Source organism: Aquarana catesbeiana, linkage group LG05, assembly GCF_042186555.1.
Source record: "Aquarana catesbeiana isolate 2022-GZ linkage group LG05, ASM4218655v1, whole genome shotgun sequence".
Lineage (NCBI taxonomy): Eukaryota > Metazoa > Chordata > Amphibia > Anura > Ranidae > Aquarana > Aquarana catesbeiana.
Genome location: NC_133328.1, coordinates 520592774 through 520604882, shown reverse-complemented (window position 1 = coordinate 520604882; position 12109 = coordinate 520592774). Strand labels below are relative to the sequence as shown.

The 12109-nt window shown below is 42.7% G+C and overlaps 1 protein-coding gene across 2 annotated transcripts in view; it reads right to left on the bottom strand.

Moving 5' to 3' along the window:
- CHD7 (chromodomain helicase DNA binding protein 7) overlaps window positions 1–12109 on the bottom strand; it is a 196171-nt gene that overhangs the window by 46025 nt on the left and 138037 nt on the right. For both annotated transcript variants that reach the window (XM_073631683.1, XM_073631684.1), the window contains exons 10-13: window positions 9769–9906; window positions 9548–9669; window positions 5216–5459; window positions 3164–3340 (exon numbers count right to left, since the gene is read on the bottom strand). In XM_073631683.1, the coding sequence (XP_073487784.1) occupies window positions 3164–3340; window positions 5216–5459; window positions 9548–9669; window positions 9769–9906 (681 nt within the window). The remainder of the gene's footprint in view (window positions 1–3163; window positions 3341–5215; window positions 5460–9547; window positions 9670–9768; window positions 9907–12109) is intronic.

The window sequence follows — 12109 nt, the reverse complement described above, 5'->3', positions numbered from 1 at the left end:
ATTAAAGCTATGTAATAGGCATTGTCTAACTTGGGGGGGGGGGGGATATTACGTTGGTCAAATGCCTAACACAAAGGCTCAAAACCTTTCACATTTAGAGAATACCTGCACATCCGTGGCATAAGCTAAACATAGGATTACAATTCTTCACATTAAAGCTACAATATTCCAGCCCTTCTCCTCCTATTTCCAATTCTACCTTTTTCTACTACATGCACATCACAGTTCAAGAAGTACAGGAACACCAGCACATCCAAACTAGAAACTGGAAATGTGTAAGAATGATCAAAGAAACCATAGTATAAAGCAAAGCAACTAAAAGACCAATAATGCAGGTGCATACTTTTCACCTGAATTAATTTAAAGATGTTGAAAACCCTAACCTATACTGAGTAAAGCGACTAGCCTCAGATGATACAAAGATGAAACAAATCCCCCTACATAAGTTGTACCTGTTTATCTGCAGCAATATATCCTGTAGATAATTCTAAAAACACACAGATCAAAGGAATTTTTTTCCTCAGCTCCAGAACCAGGAGGTCAGAACACTCATCTTGGAGACAACACGGATGTGCAGCAGCAGGGTACTTTCTTAAGCCTCAGTGATTGCAGGAGCTGGGACGAGCTCCCTCCCGTGCCAGCACTCCCAGCGGTGGAAGCTCCGTACTCATATCCAGTTCTAGAGAGCCTGAGCAGCACACCAAGCAATGTTGGGTCACAGTTCTACATTGTGAGGGCAGTTCTAAAAGCTGAATGGAGAGAAGGAACACACCCCTCTCCACTATGCAGAGCTAAGGATATAAAATCACACCTAGAATTTTGGAGCTCCCTCCCAGTCACCTTTTTAACTCTTGGTGTCAGGAAAACCTGTCAGAAATGACTCATGCAGGGTGCATACAAATAAGGCAGCAGAGAAAAATGATACTCAGTGCTTTGGAAAGATGTACACACTACAGAAGGATGTGCTCAGTTCATATTTCCTTTCTGAGGTTTACAACCACAGATAGGGAAATTGTACATCAAAATACAAAATTCAATACAGTATAAAAAGGGTGAGTCTTTGTTTTACAGCAGCCTTAAAGTCACATTGTGCTCTAGAGTAGCAAAAAGAGAGCCTTAATGATCCTTTCACATGGGCAACCAGGGGAAGGGTAAAACAAGGAGGTTGATCTGAGTTTTTACTGCCCCACCTACATGCAGGCATAGTGCCACTCGGATGGGTATACACTGCTGTGGCTGTAATGCTTTCCATCAGTGTGCACCAATTTTAACTCTACATGCAGAGTTTGACACTGACAGTCAGTAAATGAATGGGACTGCAACACAACCGAGTTAAATGCTTGGCTCACAGTTACGGCATGGTCCCACCATGCAAACTTGTGGCTCGGTATAAAAGCCAAAAAAAAAAAAAACACATGCATCAGGAGGTGGCAGCATCACCTGCAAATCCTCCTCTCACGGAGACACAGAGAGAGAGCCGACAGGCAAGGAGGAGGGGGAGCAGAGTGAACTGCTGCGGATGGCGGAGGGACGCATTCTGACCACTGTGATCAGGGCTCAGCAGTGCTGATTATTGTGGTCAGTACAGAGAGGAGATTACAGGAAGTGGAAGGTTCAGGGAGTTTTTTTTACAGTTTAGAGGGGGCAGATTACACAGCACAAGCACTGTGGTGTTTAATCTGCTTTAAGGGACCAGGATCTTAAATTTTTTTGTTGGGGTTAACACTTTAAAGACAAATTTAAAGTGACCGCTTTATTAAAGCGGAACTTCACTCAATCAACATTCACTATTTTTAAACCTTATGCTGCTAGCATTAGTAAATGGATAGGACACATCATATTTGCTTGTTTTAAACATTTTTTTTTTATACATTTCTTCAGTTTCTTCCTGGTTTTCATGCTTAGGCAAATGAGATCATACATACCAGTCTTTAGTAGGGAAAGAGGGGCGGATGAGCTTTCTCAGCTAAGCACACCCTCTTCTACTTGCATGGCTGAGCTAAGGACAAGTAGATTTCAGGAAGTGCTACATGAATCATCTGCCCTTACGCAAGATGGTCATGGCCAGAAATGCTAGGGGGTGTTTTTCAAAGCGAATTCTCAACATATAAAACATGGAGACATGGATGGATGGGTGAGTTTTCTTTGAATATTAAAAATGAATCAAATATAACTTTTGGTTTGTGGTGCTCAGATAAAGTGTAGTTCCACTTTAAGTAATATTGCAGTGTTATTACAGTTGATCTAATTCAACAACTATTTAAAGACAATTTGAGGATATTATCCTCTTACCTCACTAAATTTATATCAGTGAGAAAACCCAGACAGTAACCTTGTAACGTTGTCATAGTCATCTGTCTGGGCCAAGCCACAGCCTAACAAGGCATTTTCCCTATCCATACAGGAGTAAAAGCCAGCTAAAAAGACCCACATCCCCGTACCAGTCACCCTACAACTTTTAGTCCTGAATTAGATATAGCTATAGCGGTCTACAGAAAGGAGGTGCAATTCATCAGCTGGACAGCCACAGGTTGTGCAGACGCCTTTCCTATAGCCAGCAGCACAGCAGCCAATCCAAACCCATAAGTACAGGGTATGGAAAAGCATTTCCCTTCTCATTTCAAATTCTTATACAACAGATGCTGGTTCCAACTTTAGCCTCAGAGTCTGGCTATGCTGATTCAGCAGTCACACGTGGCACCTCCTGTCCTCACTCATAAGATGCTCTCGTCTAAATGACGGATGCAGCAGAAAGACGTGTACAGAGGTGATCCCATGAATACAAATAACAGTACTTGCTGCATAGCAATAAAATAGAGAAATTAAAAATTATTCGCATTTGACCAGCCTGCTTCACGGGCATTTTGCACAAACAGGCTATAGGGAATCTATCAGAGCATAAAAAAAACACAACAGGACAATCTATGTGTATACTGGTTCCCTGTAGGCGCACATCATGGACCAGCCAAAGCTGAATCCTATGAAGGTTCTGGTATTCACTGCTCCCCTGTGGAACCCGCTATAGTCTAGCTTACTTTCTATAACAACCAATCACAATTCAGCCTTGTGAAAGTCAAAAGGGATGGAAATAAAAGTAGATATCCAATTAGTATGTATTTCTGCCTCATGTACGGTGTCAAACAAGACAAGGGACAAAACTCACCAAATCCATCATCTTTAGCCCTTCCAAGAGCTTACAGTTTCTGTTTTTTAGCCGGTGAGCCTCATCAATGATAACACATCGCCAGTGGATGTTTCTGAGCTCAGGGCAGTCTGTCAGAATCATTTCAAATGTTGTAATGATGGCATGGAACCGGTAGGCACCCTTTATTGCTTTGCCCTTAAAATAGGAGAGAAAAAAAATGATCAGCACACGAGCAAGGTAGGAGGACCATATGTCTGTGTTTACATTTCATCGGTCTACAATGTGCGAGTTCAGAATGTGTACATATTCTGTACTCCATCTCAGCTTTCATCTGTTTGTATGCTAGACAAAAGCCTTAGTGCTTGGAAAGCTTGCATTAGATTTTTTTTTTAAGTCAATAAAAGGTATAATTCTGACAATACTTCTGGTGTTTTTATTTTATCTATATTTAATAACAGGAGAGAGTGCGACACTGTTAAGTTATCCAGATAGAAAACTGGGAAAACTATAGTCTGTGAACACAAGCTATAATGACACACTAAAAATACAGAAAACACATCCTCCAGCTGTCCTAAAAATATATCAGACGAAGGTATTCATTTACTACTCTCAACCATTATAGGCACAGATCTCTTTATTACACCCTGGATTCCAAAGGCAACAACATACAGCTACTGTTTCGTCGGCAAAGGAAGCAAGAGAACACCAAGACATATGGACTTTGCTGCATCAATTGACTTGTGCCTTGGTGAAAGTCAGACTATCCAGAGTTATTAGATGAAAATGCAATGAAACAATACTTTTGTTAGGACATAAAACATGTTAAATATGTCAACCCAGAATTCAATATTTCTGTTATTTGCCTGATGTACCATGTTACTTGTATGAAAAAGTATCCTGTGCTTTGTATTGCTTCATTTTTGTCAAATCCCTGGTGTTTTCTGCCAGACACTCTGCTTTTCTATCAAGGCCCCATGCACACTAGTGATCACGCTGGTGATTAGCATTTTCTGTGTGGCGTATAGGAGCAACTAGTTAAGGAGCAGGGGGCTGCCACGTCCTTAACAACTAATGACACATCAGCTGTCAGCGGGATTTCCCCCCTGCCTGAACCATACCAGGGCTACATGTCCTCAACAGGGGGGAAAATGCCTCAGACCCCCACATCCAGCAGCCAGAGTTAAACCCCACTGACAGCTGATGAGCCATCCTTTGTTAGGGATGCAGTGGCCGGCTTGCCAGTCTGCTCCTCAACAACCAGCTAATTCACTGGTTGTTAAGGACGTTAGTGACCACCCACTAATAAAAAAAACCCCCAAAAGCTGGAACCCGGTGCTCAGCAGCTGTCAGTGTTTTTTCTGCTGGCAAATCGCTCCCAAAAACATACATGGACACATAAAATAACACCATTTGCTTCTAGAAGAAGGAAAAAAATAAACAAACAAATAACGAAAAAAAAAACACTCAAAAGCAGCTGCTAGGAGGGTTTTTCCTTTTTAAGCTAGTGTGCATGGAGCCTACAAACTGACTATGCTAGGCATGAGAACACAGTGTGGTCAGCTTTCCAGCAGAACTCAGCCTGCTCTCCTCCAATGATCAGACTTATGCCGACATGCCCCCCTGCACAGTCATTCACTGGGAAGACTAGTGTGCTGCTGTTTCTCACTCCAGGATAAGAAACTCATTATAGGGAAGATCATCAGGTGAAAAAGAATAAAAGGTCTGGGGGGAAAAAAGAAAACAAATGCAGTTACCAGTTCTAATGGTGAACTGCTTTAGATAACAATTTTGTTCTTGTTTTGATACGAAAGCAACAGTCCATATAAATTATTAAACAATTTAATAAGGACCCTGATCACTCTAATATTTATTATAAAGGTAACCATGTAAGGAATAAGCACTTGTGTAAATGAAACATAACTAGAAACATAAAAGAGCATTACAAATTGCAAAATACCGCTGGTATATTTACCCAATAGAATTTTTTTTTTCACTTTAGAACAAGAAATGGACCTTTAAATATAGTTGGCTTAAATGTTTTAAGGGATTTGGGTAACAAATCAAACCTACCTGTGAATCTTTAAAGTACATTTCATAGAGTTGTATGGTTTTCCTGCTTGCTTGGCTTCCGTGATAAACTATAACATTCAGTTCTGTCCATGTGCGGAATTCTCTCTCCCAGTTAGGGATCGTTGACAGTGGCGCAATGACCAAGAATGGACCATGAATGCTCTTCAAGAAGATCTCATACAGGAAGGTAATTGACTGGATTGTTTTCCCCAAACCCATTTCATCAGCTAAGATGCAGTTTCGCCTAAAAGCAAAAATGGGTAAAAAAAAAAATGAAAGAAAAAAGGTAATTCTAGCTATAGTAATCTGTTTTAACTGACTGTGCCCAAGTTCTTATTTTGAAGCAATGCTCCTGCACACCAATCATACAGCAAACAGTGCAGCAAAATGTGCACCACTGTGAACTCAAAATAAATTTGCAATGTGGTGATATGCAACACAATCTGCTTTCTGCTAGTAAATTTACACAGCCATTTGATTTTACTTAAAACAATCCGTCGTGTAGTATTATACTGAAAGAAAAAAAAAAAAAACTATATTACACACACAAGATGACCAATGTGTCTGTGACAAACAGTTCACAAGCCGACAGTGTTCAACTACATATCCCATGATGCTCAGACAGTGCATGATTCAGATGAACATTTGAAATAAATAAGCCATCCACTTTAAGGAACCACTCGCACAGCATGCATCTTGTGTGTCATTTAATAATCGCATGGTGATAGAAGGTAAACTTTCCCTTCAGCCTTTAGCCTGGAAAGTATGTATCATCTTCGAGCAGCTGTGCCGTGTACATGTAAGTCGTGAGTGTAAATCCAGCTATGATGTAGTGCTGCTATGATTCAGAGTTTCTGTGCCAAGCAGAACATTCCCATCACATGTTTACAGGCCCGGGATTCCTAACGAGAACAGGAGCCCAGCTGTCTCGAAGAACCATTTGCAAGTGTAGAATGCGGTCATTTCCCAAAACGGTTAAAAAGAGTTCCGCTAAGTGTCACTTGCATCTAAAATGGCAATAGAACATGCTTAGCCGAAGGTTTGACAAAAAAATAAATAAATAAAAACCTACTAAAATATTTGGACCGCAACCTTACATTCAGCCTTGCGCAGTTGCAATTTCACTGCACACTGAGCTTCTCAGAGTGTGAATTAGAAGCTGCAGCAAAGCAAGAGCCTGCCTCATTCTCAAGATGGAAGATGTTCAGCATCATCTAAGCCCAGGGGTGTCCAACCCACGGCCCCGGGGAATTCAGCATGCAGTCCAAGGCATGTCTGGAAGAACCCCTTGCAGAAGAGAAGCCACGCAACTAGCATGCATAGAGGGATGCAGGGGATGCTGTGGATACCCATCTACACAAGGTGTAGCAGCACAGAGAATGTAGAAATAAGAATGGCTGAAGGGATGCCGGGGGCTGCAGTTTTTGTAAAAGCACCAGGTTTGAAGAAGAAAGGTTTTCCGGCGCTCAGATTTTGTGATGTCAGGAATGGAATTGTATAATGATGGTTCTGATAGAACATTAATGTTAGAACAAAAAAGGGGGGAGGGGGAGAGAGAGGAAGCAGCCGTCCTCAGAGGGTGTCCATAGCCTCTGTGAGCATAGCACTGAAAAGGGAAGGGGGGTGTGGAGGCGCCAACTTTGCTGACACTGTTATATGGTGAAGGTGTAATACATACACTTACTGGTAAGTCAGTTCAGATGGGGTGGCGATGTCCATCAGGGGTTGTGTTGTCCTGGGATGTGATCTCTAGAGGCCAGTAGAAGGAGCTGTGAGCCCCGAGCGCGTAGCCTGTATTATCTCCTATCTGTGTCTGGACACTTCCTGTGCACCGCGACATCACTTCCACTTCCGGGTTCCAGGGTGGTTAGCGTGGAGCTTCCACACACTGGACACTGCTGTTAAGCCTCTCTCAACCAGGAACCAACATCCCCTGAGGTGAAGGACTGCTAGTGAAGCCTGCACACCAACACATCCCAGGACAACACAACCCCTGATGGACATCGCCACCCCATCTGAACTGACTTACCAGTAAGTGTATGTATTACACCTTCACCATATAACAGTGTCAGCAGAGTTGGCGCCTCCACACCCCCCTTCCCTTTTCATTTTTTTTTGTAAAAGCACCAGCAACAGCTAAAGCAGGGATTCTACATAGCACCAAAGTAGTAAATGCCACTTGGCTGTATGGGGGTGGATGTTGATATGGGCTGCACTTCCCCAGATCTCAGTGGCTCCCCCTGAAGCCCCCCACCCACAATCCCCTCTAACCCCCTCCCCTCTACCTCGGCACACAGCAAATACCAGGGTTGCCAACCTACATTAAATTCAAGCACCGTTTGTAAAATACATGATTTTTACATCTGTCCATCAATGTTTGTTATGGACATGCAGCCTGCATGGACAGATATTCACAGACAGATGAAAAATCACAGATTTTACAAACTGTCCATGAATTTAGGCCTGGTTCACACTACTGCAGGAGGTTGCAACACCCACAGCCAAAACACGCTGCTCTTTACAGATGTGCGGGGCTGCCAGTAATTCTTAATGGCACCACCACGCACTTAAAAGTGCAGTGCATTTCCAGGTGTGGGAACCGATGGGAAATTGCTTGGTGGAATAGCACCATACGATTTCCCAGCCCCTGCTGTTCAAAAATGGTGCAGGAACCTTTTTCCTGCATGAAACGCAAAGGAACAGCAGCCCATTCAAAATGAATGGGCTGCTGTGGCCCAAAAAAAGTATTCTTCCAATGTGGCCTAGGAAGGTCAAAAGGTTGGACACCCCTGATCTAGCCCTTTCTTCCCCAGCTTGTCTGAGCCCATTTCTTTCATTCATTGGATTTACGTTCCTTCAATCATGAAGCCTCAGCATTAGATGTGGGCGCTTTGCATGCAAATGCAGTCTGTGAAGAACACCCACCCATAAATGCATTGCGATATTTACATAGCTCCTCTAAAGAGCCAGCACATTGCATGTATCAGCACGGAGTGCTCTTGAGAGGAGGACTAAAGCTGGCCCATAGAAGAGTTCAACAAGCAGGTTAATAAAAAACAAAAAAAAAAAAAAAAAAAAAAAAACCACACCTGACCCGATTTCCCCATTCACACTTCCCACTGCCTTTGCATTTTCTAAGAGTGGGACTCTCCTGTCATCAGAATACACAGATCAGTGCTACAGTATATAGCCTGCAGTGCTGACCAAGTGGCTAAAATCTGACACATTGGTGGAACAGAAGTCGATTAGTAGATAGACTTCTGTTCAATCACATTGGCCATATATGGATGGAAAGTTGGACAGTCCCTGCTGAACCGGACAAATTACAATCCATGTATGGCCAGCTTTAGGCAAGGTGTTGTGAGGTTTTCAGGAAGCTATGCACAGCTATGCACACCCTACTGGCTCTTCCTACCAGACATGAGTTGCCTGCATTACATAGAGACGCACAGAGACCCAGTAATGACATAACTGGGTTCAACATAACATATGTAAGCAAAGCACAAATGTTTTAAACATTTAATTAGAATATTGATGAGGGGGCGTGGCCGGAACCAAAGAGGGCAATTTAAAAGCAGATTAAAACTTCAGTTTTATCAAGTCTGAGCCAGGGGGAAAAAAAAAAAAAGTCTTTTTGTACTGCATTTGATGCTCTGCATAAGCTTTCCTATCAAACAGCATGCAATAGTGCATTAGCTGCTCTACGCAAACACATTAAATAAGGTGTAATCGGTGCAAGCTGAGCAACGGCGTTGGTCCTCCCCATTGTATAGAAAGCTTTGCTTCAAGGAATCCCCCTGTGAGTGGGGGCGGGGACTATTTAGCTGGTTACAGTAAGGGACACTTGAGATAATGCTGATTACTGTTTTGAGTCTTACTGTTGCACTAATTACTGTTCACTTTGATATGTTCTCGTATTTGTTTCTTTACATATGTGACCCTCTGGGTCAGACAATGTGTTTTTGTTTTTCCTTTGTACATGTGGAAAACGTAATAAACAGACTGAAATAATAAAATGAGCAAAAAAAAAAAAAAAAACAGTGTAAATTGTACTGGTTGGTGCTGTGTAGTTTTCAAAAGAAATCTTGGTTTTAACTAAACTAGAGTTGGTCAATGAATGCCTACATCAGACACTTGCCATGTCTACTAAATGCTTTCTAGATTCAATCTACAGGATGCCGCACAGTCAAATAAGGTTTTTCCACATTTTTATGGGGTATAAACCTCAATCCTAAGTTGCCAATAAAATGTGTAAGGTTAAACTCTGCCATGAAACAAAGCCATTAAAGTTTACTAAGGCTACTGCTAGGAGAGTAGGAAAAAAATACTTACGTGTTGTACCAATTGAACAGCAGCCAATTCACTCCTTCCAACTGGTATTCCCTGAGACTGTTATTGTTTTTATACTCCCTGGAACTCTCCGATTTCTTCCACTCGTCGGCAGGAGGTCGCTCCTGTTTCAAATGCAGTAAATCCCATTAGTGGTTTTCCGAAAGAACATATAACTGAGCTATTTTCAAATAAAAACACTGCTTGGCTGTGCCAATTCTTACCACGCGCTCTGTTTCTGGCTCTCTGCTCTGGAGTTTCTCAAATTCTTCAATCTTTGCTGGATCCAAGTCCTGTTTCAGCTCCCATGTACTGTCTTCATAGGGGAGGGAGCACCACTTCACCAAATAGTGTGTCACGGGCTGCACAAGCACAGTGTCAAAAAATTACAACTGAAAACTCAATGTCTTCTGAAGCATTGGGACAAATGTATACACAGTGAAAGGCTAGAGAAAAGCCAGGCTTGCTAGGTTTATATGCAGCCCTCAAATAAAGATTAGATAAGAACTATTAACTGACGTACAGTATATATATTTCATCCATACTGCGGTCACATAACTACGCTATTTAACATGTAAATGGTTCCGAAAATGCATACACTGCTGCCAAGAGCCAGAGCCGAGAAAAACCTATGAAAAGTGTGCTTATACCAGGCAGAGGTGAGATCAGGATGCTTAAAGTGGAACTGAAGGCAAAACGGTGTAATTTTGGACAGTGTAAAAAGGAGATATAACCCCAGGTAGTTTTTTTTTTTTGCTGTCCCATGGGGAGATTTCTTTTAATTTACTGTCCCATGGGGAGACTTCTCTTAATTTACTGTCCCAAAGCCTCAACAGGAAGTGAGGGGAAATCCCTCCCAAGTAAGGGAAATCCCTGGCAGTCACCAGAACTAGTGTCCAATATGTAGGTGCACCGCTCCACCTAGGTACGCAACCCCCTTATAAGTAGACCCAAGATTGGGTGTACATCTTTATTGCAGTAAAATCCACCAACCAGTGTCACTGAAGTTGGGAACAAGCGTTTACGCATTTAACACTAAACTTCACATAATGATTAAGCACAGTGCAGTGTGAAATACATTCGTTAACGCACATGCAGAGTGCCCCCAAAGCAAGCACCTTGCTCTGGGGGCACTCCTGTGTGCTCACTCTCGAGCTGCCTGTGTGTCCATAAGACACACAGAGTATGGCTCGGCCCTGCCCCCTCCTCGCTGGCTGTGATTGACAGCCAATGGCTCCTGCTGCTGTGTCTCTGCCAATGAGGAGGGAGATACCTGGGAGAGATGCTGTTGTGCACATCGCTGAATCAAGATGGAGTTCGGGTAAGTATTAGGGGGGTCTGGGAGGGTTCAGGGGGAGCTGCACCTCTATGAAGGTAAAAAACCTTTAGCCTTTACAATCACTCTAATGTAGATTTAACTAAACCTGTGAGACTGCAAATCTGAGGCCAGTTGACCAAAAAAGTTGACCTTTGGCAAAAGCAGCCAATCTAGAGTTAACTTTTCTTTGGTAGTCTGACTAAAAGACAGCTAGAATCTGATAGGTTAACTGATCCATACTATGGCAGATCATAGGAGAAAAGCCATCACATTCTTGGTATGCTATGGCTTCCATGTCCCTGTGCCTTAGCCTTGCTGCCACTGGAAGCCTTTCACTCACAACAGGCGGATAGAATTCAGCTTTTAGCTGCGGACAGATGAAGTTATATACCGCACCTAAACTCACAGAATGCTTTCCTATGGCCCCATTCACACACTGCATTTAAACACGGTTTTGTTACATGGGGTTTTGTGCGGTTAGAAAAAATGAATTTGACTGCGTCCAGGACCGATTTAGCGCAGCTATCTGCACGTAACCGCAGTGTACTATTTCTCCTGCGGATAGCAGTGGCAACAAGAAAAGAAAGACAGGAAGCACAACAGAAATGGCAAGAATGTTCCTACGCAGCCGCTGCTAATCGCAATACACAACTGCAAGTGATCGCTGTGCCCTGTACCTGGAGTTTTGGAATTTCAAAACAACAAAACATGCTTTTAACAGCAGCAGAACAGCCGCCCATGTGAAAGAGGCCTTATGCCTTGTACACACGATCGGACATTCCGACAACAAAATCCATGGATTTTTTCAGACGGATGTTGGCTCAAACTTATCTTGCATACACACGGTCACACAAATCTTGTCTGAAAGTCCGAACGTCAAGAACGCGGTGACGTACAACACGTACGATGAGCCGAGAAAAATGAAGTTCAATAGCCAGTGCGGCTCTTCTGCTTGATTCCGAGCATGCGTGGAACTTTGCGCGTCGGAATTGTGTACACACGATCAGAATTTACGACAAAGGATTTTGTTGTAAAATTTGAGATCCAGATCTCAAATTTTGTGTGACGGAAATTCCAATAGAAAATGTCCGATGGAGCCTACACGCGGTTGGAATTTCCGACAGCAAGCTCCCATCGATCATTTTCCGTCGGAAAATCCGACCGTGTGTACAGGGCATTAGACTTCGATAAACCATTAAAATCCCCAAAAATCAGTCATCTCATCACCATTTTGATAAAACAATGTC